General features: G+C 40.1%; 1 protein-coding gene across 8 annotated transcripts in view; it reads left to right on the forward strand.

Annotated features, from left to right (window-relative positions):
* LOC140465031 (F-actin-uncapping protein LRRC16A-like) overlaps positions 1-16087 on the forward strand; it is a 470304-nt gene that overhangs the window by 322355 nt on the left and 131862 nt on the right. For all 8 annotated transcript variants that reach the window (XM_072560843.1, XM_072560842.1, XM_072560840.1 and 5 more), the window contains exon 23: positions 12668-12761. In XM_072560843.1, coding sequence (XP_072416944.1) covers positions 12668-12761 — 94 coding nt within the window. The remainder of the gene's footprint in view (positions 1-12667; positions 12762-16087) is intronic.

Below are 16087 nucleotides of genomic sequence, written 5' to 3' on the forward strand. Positions count from 1 at the left end.
AATGTTACTTGCCACCTGTTGGCCCAAGCCTGGATATGGTCCAGATCTAATTCCATTTGGACACGGACTGCATCAGTATCTTGTTTATGGACTAGGTCAGACCACTCAAAACATTCTTGAGCAAGCAACCCAGAACATAACTTTGCAAATTGTTTCGGCAAGTGTACAGTGAAAGCTACCTGGAGTAAGTTAGCTAGATTGACTACTAGGTTTTAAAACAGACAGAAACTTATTCCCAAAATTACACAACGAAACACGAACAAATAAAGAACCCCTACAGAACTCAGTCTATCCAAACGAGACTTAATTATGCTATTCCAAATATACACAACAGTCCCCATAAGCAAACCCCCTCAAAAAGCTGTAAAAAAAATGCAACAGATGCTTACAAGTTGAAATTAGTTAGAAGGGCAAAAAGAGAGATAAAGCCTGTTCACACAGTCCACTGCTGAACTCCCAACTAGTTCTGGACTGAACTGCTCAGCTAGAGAGCTGACCACTCCCCTTTCATTGTACAGGTCACTTCTAAAACATGACCACTTTGGCCTGAAGTCTCATCTGTTTACATATAAACAAAAAGGCCTCTCAATACCCTTTAGTCTCTTTACCAAACCAGTCTAATCGGAGCCTGGCCCATTTACGACCCCTCTGAAAAAAATCAAGGGTACCATATCTTTGAGAAAAGGAACAGCTTTAGAAAAAAGGGACCAACTCTGTGACAATCTGAAGAGTTGCAAATGGTGCTGAACATTTTGAAATCATCAGTAAACATCCCCACTTCTGACCTTATGATGGAAGGAACATCATTGATGAAGCAGCTGAAGATGGTTGGACCCAGGACACTATCCTGAGGAGCTCCTGCAGAGATGTCCTGGGGCAGAGATGACTGACTTCCAACAACCATCTTCCCATGCGCCAAGTATGATTCGAACCAGTGAAGAGTTTGCCCCTGATTCACATTGATTCCAGTTTTGCCTAGGGGAGGTGACTTCCAAAGGTGTCAAATTCTTCAACTTTTTATTAATGTATATTGCACGCTTTGTGATCAAAGTGTCTCCTCTTTGAGATCTTCTCCACAAAGTTTCACCAACATATCTTTCATCTCTCAAAACTACTTTATCTTCTCGCAAGTGTGTTCTTCAATATTATGATCCCTCAAACTTAGCACATTGGAAGTCAATGTATCCCAGACTGTTCTTCTGTATATGTCTACCAGAGGAGAGCAAGCCCACTGTGTTTGTGTCCACGGCACTTATGACGAGCAAGAAATTGCTCCAGTGTAGAAATTATTCCAGTGTGGAAAGGGAAACCCCTGCCTCTGTTTCCAGAATACAAAGGTTCCATATGTAACCATTTGACAAGCAGTTTATTGCTCATACAAACACAAACTGTTGGAAATAAGCTGTTGAAAACTCTTCAAATGCAACTCCACAACTATAGTGTCTACTTGTAAATATCCAAGGGTGCAAGTTCTAAGTACAATACAAAACATGCTGATGGATGACTATTCCTAATGCCCTTAGCAGATTTCCAAATCTAGCCTTCAAATCAGTCAATCAACTACGTATATAATGTAATTAACTTCAGCATAGCACCTCGACTGTACATGCAAGTCTGAGATGTCATTTTAGTCTATATATTTGTTAATATATTTCCAGATATTTGACTCTCTCAAACAGTTGGGTTTGTATTTATATGTCACTTGGGCTAATGTATAGAAAACATGAAACACATTCAAACAATCTTGATTAATCTATACATTGGTAAATGATTTCTGGAGAGGTTTTCCACAGGCAGACACTGAAAATAGTGGCAAGGATTGGCAAATGTAGGTTGAGAGTATTAAAAGGGAATGACCAGAGGATACCTAAATTGTCAGTGACAGTTATGATTGGGGCTTTGAGGACATGTGAGATAATAAAATCAAGAGGTAGATGTGAGTAGTTTAGTTTGTGAAAGAAGAGATTTAAGGAGGAAAGGTGAACACAACTCTGAGGAGAACGAACAAGAGAGAAGTAGTGCAGGTTGCAATCACTGAGGAAAAGAAGTTGCATAGTTCAGAGGCTGAGTGAGTAAAGCAGATTTGGCTGAGTCAAAAATATGAAGTGAAACTATAATGGCAGCATGTTAGATGGGTTGTAAATGAAAGGAGTAAATGATGGCAAAGTGGGAGAGGTTTCCAGAGGAATAGTAAGACTAATCACGCTCTCACTTACAAATAAAGATGATAAATATCTGTGCAATGGTTTGAATAGACCAACTTGTGGAAACTGGTCAGGCGAGAAATATATCATCACCCCTCAACCAAATCTCCATTAAGGCCAAAATGTGCATGTGATTGTCCACAATAGGCTCCTGAAAGACCAGGGCTGTATTGATGAGTAAAAGTACTTCCTGGAGGGAGATGCAGAGGTAGCAGTGAAAGCTAAATCCAGTGGCAGGATTCATAGGGACAGAGCTGGATAAATTGAGATGGATAGGAAGGAGGATGGCAATATTTGTTGCACCCCAACAAGTGAGAATGTCACACACACTGGTCCAGATTGTTGCTGGTTAGGAGGCAGCAATATGTTTCCAGAGATGCCAAGGGAAACTTCAGGATTACTCGAGAGGGAGTCACATCTGGGACAGTGGTATGAGACTAGGAACACTGATAAGTACTGAGGAATTGAGGTTTAGGAGGGGAATTTACCCAAGGGCAGAGAAAAGGAAGGAGACATGATGGCGGGGAGAAGGAAGAGGGGAATTCAAAATAATGAACTCGCGATGGGAGCAGCTTCTGAAAAGCACGGTAAGGTCACATACTGAACCAAGTTAAAAATCACACAGAATCAGATTATAGTCCAACAGGTTTATTTGAAAGTACAAGCTTTCAGAGTGCTGCTTCTTTGTCAGGTAGCTAGTGAGTCAGGATCATAGTACATAGAATTTATAGTAGAAGATCAAAGTGTCATACAACTGATACAGTGTATTGAACAAGCCTAGAATTGTATTGAGTCTTTAATCACTTAGAATATCCATTATTAATATGTAATCCCAAAATTTCATTCGAGTCCGTCCTGAGACAACTTGAGGTTTTATCAGTATATTAAAAAAGTGACAACTCAGCACAGACAATGCATTCAAGGTTTTGAGGTTAGAGTTTGTCTATATCCCAAACTTGAGTTAGACTAGTTCTGTCGCTAAAGTCGGAATTTATAAAATGTCACGAGGGGTGACTGCCTAAAGATTGTGTGTTTTTTTAACAAAATAGAATGTATCTACAAATTCAAATTCACCCCATATATTTATGTGTGTGTGTGTTTGCTTGAGTGTGAATGAGTATATGCCTGAGATGGTGTACATGTGAATGTGTGTGTGAGAGAGCATTTGTATGAGAGAAGGTCTGTGTGAGTATGAGTGTGTCATCGTGTGTAAGCTTTGAATTACAAGAGGAGTCGAAAGGAGCTGAGAGGCGCATTAAAATTAATATCAAGTCAGTGATTTAAAAGGTTCGTGTTGTAAAATTGGCAAGGAATAATTGTCCATAGGCAATGCAAAGCACAGTGCAATGAGGAAAACGTTCTGTGTCTATTGCAATAACTGTTGCTGGGAACCAAAGTCTTTCAACGTGCCTGTGGATAATTCCTCAGGGATCACTACAGATGAATCCAGTCATTAAAAATGCATTGTGAGTGTACCTGCACCACATAGATTTCAGGGAGTTACCAGCTTCTTGAGCTTAAATGCTGGTTCAACCAGTGATGCCACAACCTATGAGAGAAAATGGAAAATTAATGAACGATCATATTCTTCAACTGTCACAATGGTAGATTAAAGCCACTGTTCAAATCACCAATTGAATTTTGAAACAGAGTAGCCTGGGGCTGAAGATTATTTAATTCACACTCTAACGCCAAGTCCAGACAAGAAGAATAAAGATCTGTTGAAATTGATTGGAGCTGATAGTTAGATCGAAGTCTATGTCACTCTTGTTACTGCCTATTATGGTTACATACTAGTTAAGGCGATTAAATGTCAGACCTCTTTAATCAGACACTATTTCAATCAATGAGACCTGCTGTAATCAAACCTAAGTGACATTGCTACAGATGGATGTTACAATGACCATGTTGCTTGTGGATATTTGTAAAACTGCATGATGTCAGTCATTTTCCCCTTTTACTAGCTGTCTGCATAATGTGATTATTAGGTCAGTTAATTGGAGACAGTTTACTTAAAAGCACATGTATTTTTTAATATACGTGTGACAAAGTAAGGCATTTTCCCTTCAGATTGATGCTTCTTTTAAAGTCAAAATAAGGAAGAAAGCTTTCAATAGCTGTGTGACCGGTAGTCTCTTTTTCTCTTTTGGGAACAAAGTGCAACAAAATTTAACAACGGGAAGTAAAGTTGTGCAGGCAAGATTTGCAAGCAGATATAATTTATAGATACACTACAGCATCTAGCTGGTACCTTGATCCTAGATAATTGCTCTGATATCTGCAAGGCCCAGGAGTATTGCTTGTGACTAATGTAGCAATTACTTAATTTTGTATTGCTCTTACTACCAAGCCCGTATGCTCTTTGCAATCCATTAGTGTGACTCTCTCAAAGAAAGCAGTTGGTGAAATATTGTCATGAAATATTCAATCATCTTGTATGCCCAATGTTTCATAGTCCTGTTTCTAACTTCCAACAGCTGATGGTGGGGACATGGAAATGTCAGTCAAACTGCCAATCATGCCAGTTTTACCAATGCTGTTGCCTTGTAAATATGGAACTGCTAGTGCTAGTAACATCAGTTCCAACTATCTCAGTTCCTTCAGTGTTCATAATCCTGTCACTCCATTCCTTCCTAATTGGTACCCACACCAAATGGATTGCATTGGTTCAAGAAAGCAGCTCACCATCACCTTCTTAAAGAGAATGACGGATGGATAATAACAACATTCCATGACTGAACAGAAAGAACTAGCATGAAATGGCTGCTTCTGTTGCTAGCTATCATTTTCTGAATACCTTGAGTGTATTTTTGTAATCAAATCATAGATGAATATACAATAAGTAAATTGAATTAAATGTGCTTAAAATTTATATTAAAATCAGTCGTTTTTATTTAAATGAAATTGCAATTGTAACCTAGTCAGTAAAATCCTTGAGCAAATTACCAGCGAAACTATGAAATGACAAGAAAAATCTCATTAGTGCCCTGCAACATTTGAAAGCATCTTTACATAGACACAATCTGTGGAGATAGTGAACTGGAGTCAGATCTTAACTAAACTGAGTACAAATAAAATTGACATATCACCATGTAATTCACTATCCTGGTTGTGTCTTCTCATGACATGGTACTTGCACACTGCACAGACCTGATCAACCATGTGAATTAGCATTGAACATAGCATCAGTGTTGGAAGCAGGGAGTCTTACAGTATAGTGGTAATGTGCGTACCCCTGGACCAGAATTCCTACCGTAGTGACATTGTGGGTCACCTACAGAACATGGACCTCATTGGTTTAAGAAGGCAGCTTACCACCACCTTCTCAAGGGTAATTAGGGACAGACAATAAATGCTGGCCAGCCAGCGATGCCCACGTCCCACAAGAAAATTTTTTAAAATCCTGGTTCAAGTTCACCTATCCCAGAGTCCGATAATAATGTGTCCAAATAGGTGAATTAAAATAACTATAAAGTATTGGGTACAATTTCCCATCACTGTTCTCTGAATCTGAACCCTTATTATCTTGGAAAAATAAGCTAGATATATGACGTGGGTATACCTCATTACCAAAGGAAAAGGAAGGTTATAAGTTTGGCATTATTTATTTTCTGCAGTTTTCTCTGAGCTAGAGAGTTGGGAAGGGGATACTGTGGAATGTTTCAATGATATAGTATTACTTGCAAACAAAGTTTGTAAGGAAGATGATCTGTTAAATGTATGCAAGGCATGATGACAGTTTCATAAATTTAGAAAGCTCCGAAGTTATTCCAGAGAAAAATATGTAACAAAATTAATCAAACTATATTCAAGATTGCAAATACTCTTGGAGAATCCCAACTTAATGTTTGCCACTAAGTGTTTGAATGTGCTAAGTTCAAACATGGATAGACTATTACCACTAACGGAAGTTAGCTTTTCAGAAAGCCACACGTTTTGGGAAAAGATATCGAACCCTACGAAAATTCCTTGCAAAAGATTAATTCCTAACAGTCTTCAAGACTCAATCCTCAAATGTTTGATTTTCAGTACTTTTGTTCAAAGATCTTTTGCATGTCATCAAAAGTTTTATTGAAAAGGTGGGATTTTATAATGTAGCAATAATTCAACCAGTGATTGGGGCTAATTGATTAACTGTAGCTATAAATGGGTAACAGATGGATTGTGTTTGGAAAATTCTGTAAGACTGAGCAGAGGAACTCTTGTGATGCAGTGGTAGTGCCCCACCTCTGGAGCAGGCAGCCCAAGTTTAAGGCCACCCGCTCCAGAGGGGTGTCATAACATCTCTGAACAAGTTGAGTAAGAATACCGATGAGAGCCTCTGTTCCTTACATTGCCAACAGAGACAAAAGAAACACTGAGGAGAGTGGCTCTTGTAGAGCACTGGTAGTGCCCCTATGTTTAAGTCCCACCCATTCCAGATGTGTGTCGTAACCGTTTTGAGCAGGTTGTTTATAATATTGAAGACTGAGCAGTAAATAAATTCTTTGTTTCTGCTACATTGACTGGCTCGGAACATTTTTGACATTTAAAGTTAAATCTCCTGTAAATCAGGAATTGAAGGTTTTCTTGTATTTAAAGGAAAATTGAATTGTCTCCTCTCACTTAACTGCAGACAGTCAAAATATTTGACAAGCTGCCACTTTCTGATAGCTGAGTCAATCTTCCAGATTTGTACAACATGCATAATATTGATTTCCTGAAACACTTTGAATAATAATTGTGAAAATATGCAAATTAATTGATTTATTTAACTTTCAAACATTCACTGAAATTGGGTGTCCTTGAAAGGGTACTGTAGAAAGTGAGTGTTTAGCAGGACTTCAATCGGCAAGACGTTGGCCGAGGATTCCACAAAATTGACTCTGTATCTCATGCCATTACGTGAATCAGCTGATGAATCAATCCTCCATGATGTACACTACTGGGAAGAAACTTTGATGTTTCTCCATTGGGTTGTGTAGCACTGTCACTTTAAGTGAAATAAATTTAGGGAAAAATCTAACCATTCAAGCTAGGTGTCCATGTGGTACTTTAGGGCATCAGCATCAGAAGAATTTATTTAACAACGTTCTGTAATGGCCTGGCATGTCCCTCCCTCTATCATAACCAGGTCATTAGGATATCAACCCTGGAGAGTACGAGAGCATTCCAGGAACAGCATCAGGCATATCTTTAAAAAAGCAAACGGTCTCAACATGGTGACTCAGAAGATCAAACCTCTGTTCCTGCCACAGCCAATTATGAATGATATTAGACAATAAAGCAACCCATAAGAGGGTGTAGCTGCGTGTGTGTTCCCACCTTCAACAATAGCAGGACCCAACATGTAAATACAGAAGACAAGGCTGAAGCATTTTCAGCCAGAGATGCAATCTGGATGATCCTTTTTACCCTCTTTCCTGAGTTTTCACAATATTGCTTATGGACAGTTTGATTCACTCCACAGCTAAAGGTTCTAGATATTGAAAAGGCTGTGGACCGTGACAAAACTCAGTTGTGGCATTGAAGCCTTCTGCTATAGAGCTACCCTTCCTCAGCCAAGGTATTCTAATACATCTCGACCAACTGCCTGACAATGTGGTAAATTGTTCTGTATAGAAAGCTGGATGAAGCCAACCCACCTCATTACTTATACATCAGCAAGCTGTGATTCATCCGTAAAGTAATGGAAGGTGCCATGAACAACATTTCAAGCAATACTTGCTTACCTATGTGCAGTTTGATTTCTAGAATGGCCACTCAGCTAAAGATCTCAAAACAGCCTTGGTCCAACAACAGAGAAAAACATACTTGACCTCATCCTCCCAACCTGCTTGCCACAGACTTGTCTGTTCAATAACAGTGATCCACCGTACAATTTTCATGGAAAAATGTCCTGACTTCACATTGAGGATACCCTCCATCGTTTTGTTTAGTGCTACCACCATGCTAAATGGGATGAATCATCTAGTAAATCAAAACGCATCATCCATGAGGCACTGCGGACTATCAGCACCAGCCGAATTATATTCACAATTGCTCCGCAACCTCATTATATAGCTATCCCACTCTGTACCACAGTGATCAAGCCAGGAGATCAACCCTGGTCCAGTGAAGAGTGCAGGAGGGCAGGCCAGGAGTAGCACCAGGCATATCTAAAAATGACATGTCAACTTGGTGAAGATACAAAACAGGACTACTTGTGTGTCAATCAGCATAAGCAGCAAGTGACACAATTAACCAATACCACAGCCGTGTTCAGTTCTCATCCAGTTGTAAAAGATTGGCAATTAAACAAGTCACTGGAGGAACATATGCCACAAATATCCCCACCCTCAATGATGGGGGAGTCCAATGCAATGGGTAAGATTTAAGCATTCACTCCAATCTTCAGCCAGAAGTGCCAAGTGGATGATCCATCCCTATCTTCTCCAATCAGCCAATTTGACTTATTCAACCTGATAATAAGAAAGGGCTGTAGGTACTGGCTACTGCAAAGGCTATGGGCCCTGAAGACATTCCAGAAATAGTACTGAAGACCTATGCTCCAGAGCTTGATGGACTGTTAGCCAAGTTGTTCCAGTACAGCTGCAACACTGGCACCCAGCGATGTACAGGGTATGTCCTGCACACACAAAGTAGAACAAATGCAACCCAGCTAATTACTGCTGTATCAGTTCACTCTTTGCAGGTTCTCTTTGTCTGTGTGGGGTTTCTCCAGATGCTTCAGTCCAAAGATGTGAGAGTTAGGTAGGTTGGCAGATAAATTGCCCATAGTGTCCAGGGGTGTGCAGGATAGTGAATTAGCCATCAAAGATGCAAGGTTACAGGGATAGGGTAGGGGGTGTGTCTGGTTGGGAGGCTCCTTGGAGGGTTGGTGTGAACTCGATGGGCCGAATGACCTGTTTCCACACTGTAGGGAGTCTTTGATAATAACCTGATCACTTGGCCCTCAGTTCAAATTCTGCCTCGTCCACTCAACTCCTTACCGCATTACTGCCTTGGATAAAGCAGCTGGACTCTAGAGGGTAAGGTGAGAGTGACTGCCATTGACATCAAGGCCACATTTGACCAAACATTAAATAGCAGAATTAGAATCATTGGGAATTAAGGGCTGAATTCTCCATTGGTTGGAATTATACCTGGCATAAAGGAAGACCGTTAGGCTTGTTGGCCAGCCATCTAAGCTCTTGGATCTCTCTACAGGAGTTTGTCAAGGCGATGTTCTTGGCCCAGTAATCTTCAGCTGCTTCATCAATGACCCTCCCTCTATAAAGTCAGAAGCAGAGATATTCAATGCTACTCATGACTCCTCAAATATTGAAACAGTCCATGGCCAAATGTAGCAAAACCTAGAAATAGTTTGCGGTGACAAGTAATATTTGTGCTAAAGAAATGTCAGGCAATCGCTGTCTCCAACAAGAGAGAATCTAACCATCACCCCATGACATTCAATGACATTACCATTTCTGAATGCCCATCTATCAATATCCAGGGGTCAAAGTTCCCTCTAACTGCACAGCCCACTTGGATGTTTCACATACTCCAAATAGCATGGCAGTGCCATTCAGTGCATTGAGTTGTGATTTGAGAAGCTGCTGCTGTGCATGGGCCTTGGAGGTCTGTGAAGTAAAAAATGATTAGAGTTGCTTGCAAGTTACCATTGACTAGAAACTGTACTGGAGTAGCCACGTAAATTCTGTGCCTACAGGAGTCATTGCAAGCTAAGAGTCCTGTAATGAGTATCTTAGCTGCTGACTCTCCAAAGATCTACCACCATCTGCAAGCCGCAAGTCAGGAGTGTGATGGAATACTCCTCATTTGCATGGATGAGTGCAGTTCCAACAGTACTCAAGAAGCTTGACACCATTGAGAACAAAGCAGCCCACTTGATTGGCACCATATCACCAACTTCCACTCTGTCAAATAGTAATGCTCAGTAGTAGTAGAGACCTTCATCAAGATGCTCTGCAGAAATTCTGCAAGGCTCCTTGAAGAGTAATTTCCAAACCCGCACCTACTAATTATAAGGACAAAGGCAGCATGTAGATAGAATAGCATCGTCCTGACTTCGAAATACTGTTCCTTCAATGTTGCTGGACAGAATCCTGGAACCTCCTCTGTCACAGTATTTTTGGGTCTATTTGCTCCAAATAGCTTAAAGCAGTTTAAGAAATCAGATTACCACCACCTTCTCAAGGGCAACTAGAGTGGGAAATATGAGCAAAAATGCTATCTGGCCAATAATGACAACATCCCATTGAATTTCTGAAGAGGTAACCAGGTGTGTAGATGAGGGCAGTGCATTCGACAATCTACATGGACTTCAAGGCTTTTCGTAAGGTCCCACATAGGAGTCTGATAGTGAAGGTAAAAGCCCATTGGATTCAAGGAAATTGGCATTTGGAGTCACAATTGGCTGAGTGGCAGAAAGCAGAGGGTGATAGTTGAAAGATGTTTTTGTGACTGCAAGTCTATGTCCACAGTGAGGTTTTACAGAGATCAGTGTTGGACTCTTGCTGTTTTTGGATACAAATGAGTTAGACCTGAAACAGAAGGGTTGATCAGTAAGTTTGTAGATAGTCCAAAAATTGTTGGGATGATAAATAGTGAGGAGAATATAGGTTGGTTGATCAGTGGCAAATAGAATTTAATCTAGATAAATGTGACATGATGCATTGGGTAGGACAAACTTGGCAAAGACATACTTACATACGGTGTGGTTTGTCTGGTCAGCATGCAAAACAATGTTTTTCACTATCCTGGTACGTGTGGCAATAAGTCAAATCAAATCAATACATGATGAATGGTAAGACCCTGGGAAGTACTGAGGATCAGAGGGATATTGATGTGCATGTCCACTGGTCCCTTAAGGTAATGGGATAGGTAGATAACATAGTTGCAAAGTTATATAGGATACTTGCACAGGGAGGTTATGGAACTGTGTAAAAGATTGGTTAGGCCACAACTAAAGCATTGTGGGCGGTTCTGGAATCCACATTATAGTAGGGATGTGATCGCACTGAAGAAAGTGCAGAGGAATTTTACAGGAATGTTGCCTGGGGATGGAGAGCTTTGGTTATGAAGTGAAATTAGATAGACTGGGTTGTCTTCCTTAGAGCAGAGGAGACTAAGGAGGGATATAATAGAGAGGCATAGACACTGCAGAAAAATGTTTTTGCCCAGAGGATGATGAAGATCTGGATCTCATGGCCTTGTAAGGGTGGTAGAGGCAGAAATCCACATAATATTTAAGAAGTGTTTAGATGCACAGCTGCGATGCCGAGATATGCAAGTGATGGGCTAACTGTTGGAAAATGGGAATTAGATGGTAGTTTTTGACCAGCACATACCGGATGGGCTGAATGGTCTTTTTCTGTGTTGTAGATCTCTTAAGGTGCTAGCTGTGGGTAGTGATGATACGAGCTTCAATTTCTTTCCAAACCTGGCTGACCAGGAACACCACCCCCCACTCTAAATGCCTGCCTTACTTCTGTAAGTGCTTACTGTATGTTGGAGGGACTTGCAATTTGATCTTTAACCTGCATCTCCTTTAGCTATCAAATCCTGGATTGGAACTTCAATCAGCCATTTCTAACTTAGTGTCAGAAATGCTCTCCACTGCGCCACAAGACCTCCTCCTAAAACACTTTACAATTTACAAGTTACCTTTTAACACTATTGTGTAGGCAAATGCAACAGTTAGTTTTCAAAGAGACTCATAAGCAACAATTAGGAGAAAGTGAGGACTGCAGATGCTGGAGATCAGAGTCAAGAGTGTGGTGCTGGAAAAGCACAGCAAGTCAGGCAGCAACTGAGGAGCAGGAGAATCACGTTTTGGGCATAAGCCCTTCATCAGTAAAGAGGCCTCATTCCTGATGAAGGGCTTATGCCCAAAATGTTAATTCTCCTGCTCCCCGGATGCTGCCTGACTTGCTGTGCTTTTCCAGCACCGCACTCTCGACTCATAAGCAACAGTTGGATGAATGAACAGGTAAGCTAAAACCAAAATGCTGTGAATGCGGGACATCTGAAATAAAGCAAAGTGCTGGAGAAATTCTGCACGTTTGGCAACAATTGGAGAGAGAAACCGACTTAAATGCTCTGAGACCAGTATGATGTCTTCAGAACATTGCCTAAATAATTTAGTGAGGATTAAATGTTGGCCAGGGCATGCATGACATCTCTCCTAAAACGTGATGGGATCATGTATATCCTCTTAGATCGGTCAACACTTATGTAAAATATTTCATCCAAAAGACTGTAAATTTAACAATGCAGCGCTGCCTCCAACTCCTGGTTTGGAGCAGGAATAAATAACCTCTGACAATGGTACGTGTGCTACCATTTTAGGAGAGGCTTGCTGCTTGGCTCTGCACATACTCATCTGAACTTAACCACATTGATCATTAAGATCAGCAACAAGTACATATTGTGCCCATATAAAGATTGATTTTTAACTCTGTACCTCTCATTCACAGGAACTACACTTTAAGGTTTATGCCTGTTCCTGTCAATGATGCCTCCCAGGCATTGAAGGCCAATCCAGAAAAAACCGAGGAAGCACTGCAAAAGGTAGACCATCTCTCCCATCATTGTATTGTGTATTTCAAACGACTTAGCCTGACTAAGCATTTAATTCGATGATCTTTGTAAGTCAACATAGTGTTTTGTGGATCACAATATTACCCATAAAAGCATTTGAAATTAATGCAACAAAAACAGCAGTTTGCAAGATTCCGTAAGTGAAGATAGCTTTCATGTGAAATTGGCAGTTTAACAAATGAGAAACTATTATGTGATTGTAGTATAGAGGCCACCATGAAGTGTTTTGCTTACAAAGCAAAGTGATACTTAGATATAGAAAGAGTGTTTTACCTTTGATGGGATTTGTTAAAGGGAGGATCAGAAACTGTTCTTCTGAAATGATACACCGTGGATGAGTTGGACCAAAGGGTCTGTTTATGTACTGTTTGTGTTGCTTTTAATTTCCCTAATTTATAAAGAGGCTGTCCTTGGGGATAGAAATTTATGCAGGTCTACTTGTATTCTTTCAATTCAGTTTTTTGCACTTAAATGTTCAGTTTAACCAGAAATAATAGAAATAAACCCAGCACAGCATGTTTTTTAAACAAGGGAAGAAGCTCTGTGTGGTAATTCAAGGTTATTCAAAGTGGATTAACGAGATTAGATTGTGTAAGTACTAATGCTATCATTTGCAATATAGCTAGGTTGATAGAAATGTGTTATTCCATTTTATTTTGCTGAAATCTTCTAAATTTTGATAGATTTACTGTTTTGTCTATTCTACTAACTGACCTGTTGGTCTATCAGAGGTATAAAGCACCATCCTTTTGATGCAAAGTACAGATACTTGGAAGTAGTTATTGGTGAAGCTTTGATTTGTGTTATAAAACACAAAATGATTGGAAACTTACTGTCCGTTTTATAAGCATTATGTTATTGGGTGTAAGTGATTATAAGAATTTTTTTATCGCTATAGTAACTTTCATTTTTAAGCAAAGAATGATTGCTCCTATTTTAGGAGGGAATCTTCTCTTCCTTTGCCTCTGTTTGTTGTGGTGTTTCAGCAGCCATTCAGCCCATGGTGTATGTGCTGATGTTTTCGAGAACTATCCAGATGGAACTATTACCCTGACTTTTATCGTTGCCCTGCAGTTTCTTCTCATTCAAATAGTTATCATCGCAACTTGCTGTGTGAAAAGCAAGAACCTCTCTTCTGATCCCCATGCAAATGTTCTTAACTTATCTGTAAATCTTAATCTTATCCTTAAACACTTCTTTTACCTTTATTTTCTTAATTTCTATCTAGTTTATCATTCAGGGAGCTCTGGATTTGTTTGCCCTATCTTTCCCTTTGGAAGGGCTTTTCTTAAACTGTTTACAAACCATCTCTTCTTTGAACAGAGACCATTGTTATGCTATTATTTTTCTGCCAGACTTTGATTCTAATTTATTCACACCCTTTTTTAAGTTGGCATTCCTATAGCGCTATTTTTGAAGAAGAAGAAGTATTCCTGGTGTCCTGGCCAATATATGTCAGTTGGTTAACAACACAAAGTAGATTATCTGGTCATTATCATATTGTTTTTTTTTTGTGCAACTTTGCTGTGCACACATCAACTACGACATTCCCTACAGGCCTGTCAGTTTAACTTCAATGATGGAGAAACTGTTAGAGATAATAGTTCAGAGCTAAATTAATAATGCGATGAAGTGTCCAGTTCTGGTCGCCCTACTATAGGAAAGATACAGAGGTTTTGGAGAGGGTGCAAAGAAAGTTTACCAAGATGCTGCCTGGATTGGAGGACTTGCCTTATGAAGAGAGATTGACTAAGCTCAGACTTTTCTCTCTGGAGAGAAGGAGGAAGAGAGGAGACCTGATCGAAGTACACAAGGTAATGAGAGGAATTGATAGAGTCAATAGCCAGAAACTTTTCCTCAGGGCAGGATTGACTGGCACAAGGGGTCATATTAGGAGAAAGCTATAGAGGGGCCATCAGAGGTAGGTTCTTTACTCAGAGAGTTGTGAATGTGAATGCTTGGAATGCATTGCCAGTGGTGGTGGTGGAAGCAGAGTCATTAGGGATGTTTAAACAATTGCTGGACATACACCTGGATAGCAGTGAATAGAGGGCTGTGTAGGTTAAGTTATTTTACATTAGGATTAATCCTCAGCACAACATCTATGTTTTTCTGTGTTCTAAGTGCACTTGCTGTTGTGCCTAGCTACACTGTCGAAGCTAGCAGTCTGTGAATTGGAACGTTCAGAGCATACTCAGTCCCAAGAGCTGCAAGGTGGCTCCTTTAATCTGCCTGACAATAGAGATGGAGTTTGTTACAGGATTTTCAGTGGGGAGAGTTCAGTGTTATTAAAGAGGAGGTCAAAATTATAAAGATTTGGGAATGTCAGCGAGTACATGAAAAGTAGAGAGATATTGACTCCACTCTAAGCAGTGCAGCCTTTTAGCCATTCTGGGAAGGCTGCTGAGCTATGCAGGCTCTGTACTGGGATTTGATCAGAAGTCAAGAGCATTTGGATGGCTCTGTGTTGATGGATTTCAGCTGCAGGACTTTCAGATAACTAACTGTTACAGTTAAAGTTCCGGAAAGGTCCTGAGTGCTGTGGGGAATTAGAAGAAACTGTGTACCACTGTAAGTTCTATACAGCTGAGCGTAAAGAAAACCTATAATTAGTATTTGCTCCCTGCAACAAGCCAAATTGTAGATCAGAAAAATCCAGGTTTGGTGAAGCTAGCTGTCAGTGGAGTTGTGCTATGCGTGAGAACTAGGATAGTGTGAAGTCAAAAAAGAAAGTAATAGAGTGATCACACAGATGGGGAATAGTTGGGACAAAACAAACTTCTCTTCAGAGGGAATTTCAAGGCCAGTTCAGCAAAAAGGAAGATTTGCATTACCTTGTGAGATTTAATGAGATTTCATTAACCACAGTGTCATTAGCTATCTGTAGTGGAGTTCTCCAGGGGTCAGTATTAGGACCTTTTCAGTGGATATTTTTGTGGCCTAGGGCTAGTGCTCAGGGCATAATTCCAAAGTTTGTGGGTGTGTTGTAAATTTGAAATATATGTAATGTGGAATTTCATAAGGACATGGACAAGTTGGTAGAATTGACAGCAAGGTCTCAGCTGAAGTCCGTTTCAGAGAACTGAGAGGAGATTCATTTGGTAGGAGGAACATGGAATGACAAAATAACATAAAAGGTATGATTCTAAAAGTAGGGGAGATTTGGTATTTAAGTACATTAGTCATTAGAGGGACTGGTTAATAAAATATTCAGTATCCTGGATTTTTAATAGTTTGTGTATGGAGTACAAGAGCAAGAGGTTGAGTTAAACTTGCAAAAGACACTAGTTAGGGCA

Source organism: Chiloscyllium punctatum, chromosome 41, assembly GCF_047496795.1.
Source record: "Chiloscyllium punctatum isolate Juve2018m chromosome 41, sChiPun1.3, whole genome shotgun sequence".
NCBI classification, from domain to species: Eukaryota; Metazoa; Chordata; class Chondrichthyes; order Orectolobiformes; family Hemiscylliidae; genus Chiloscyllium; species Chiloscyllium punctatum.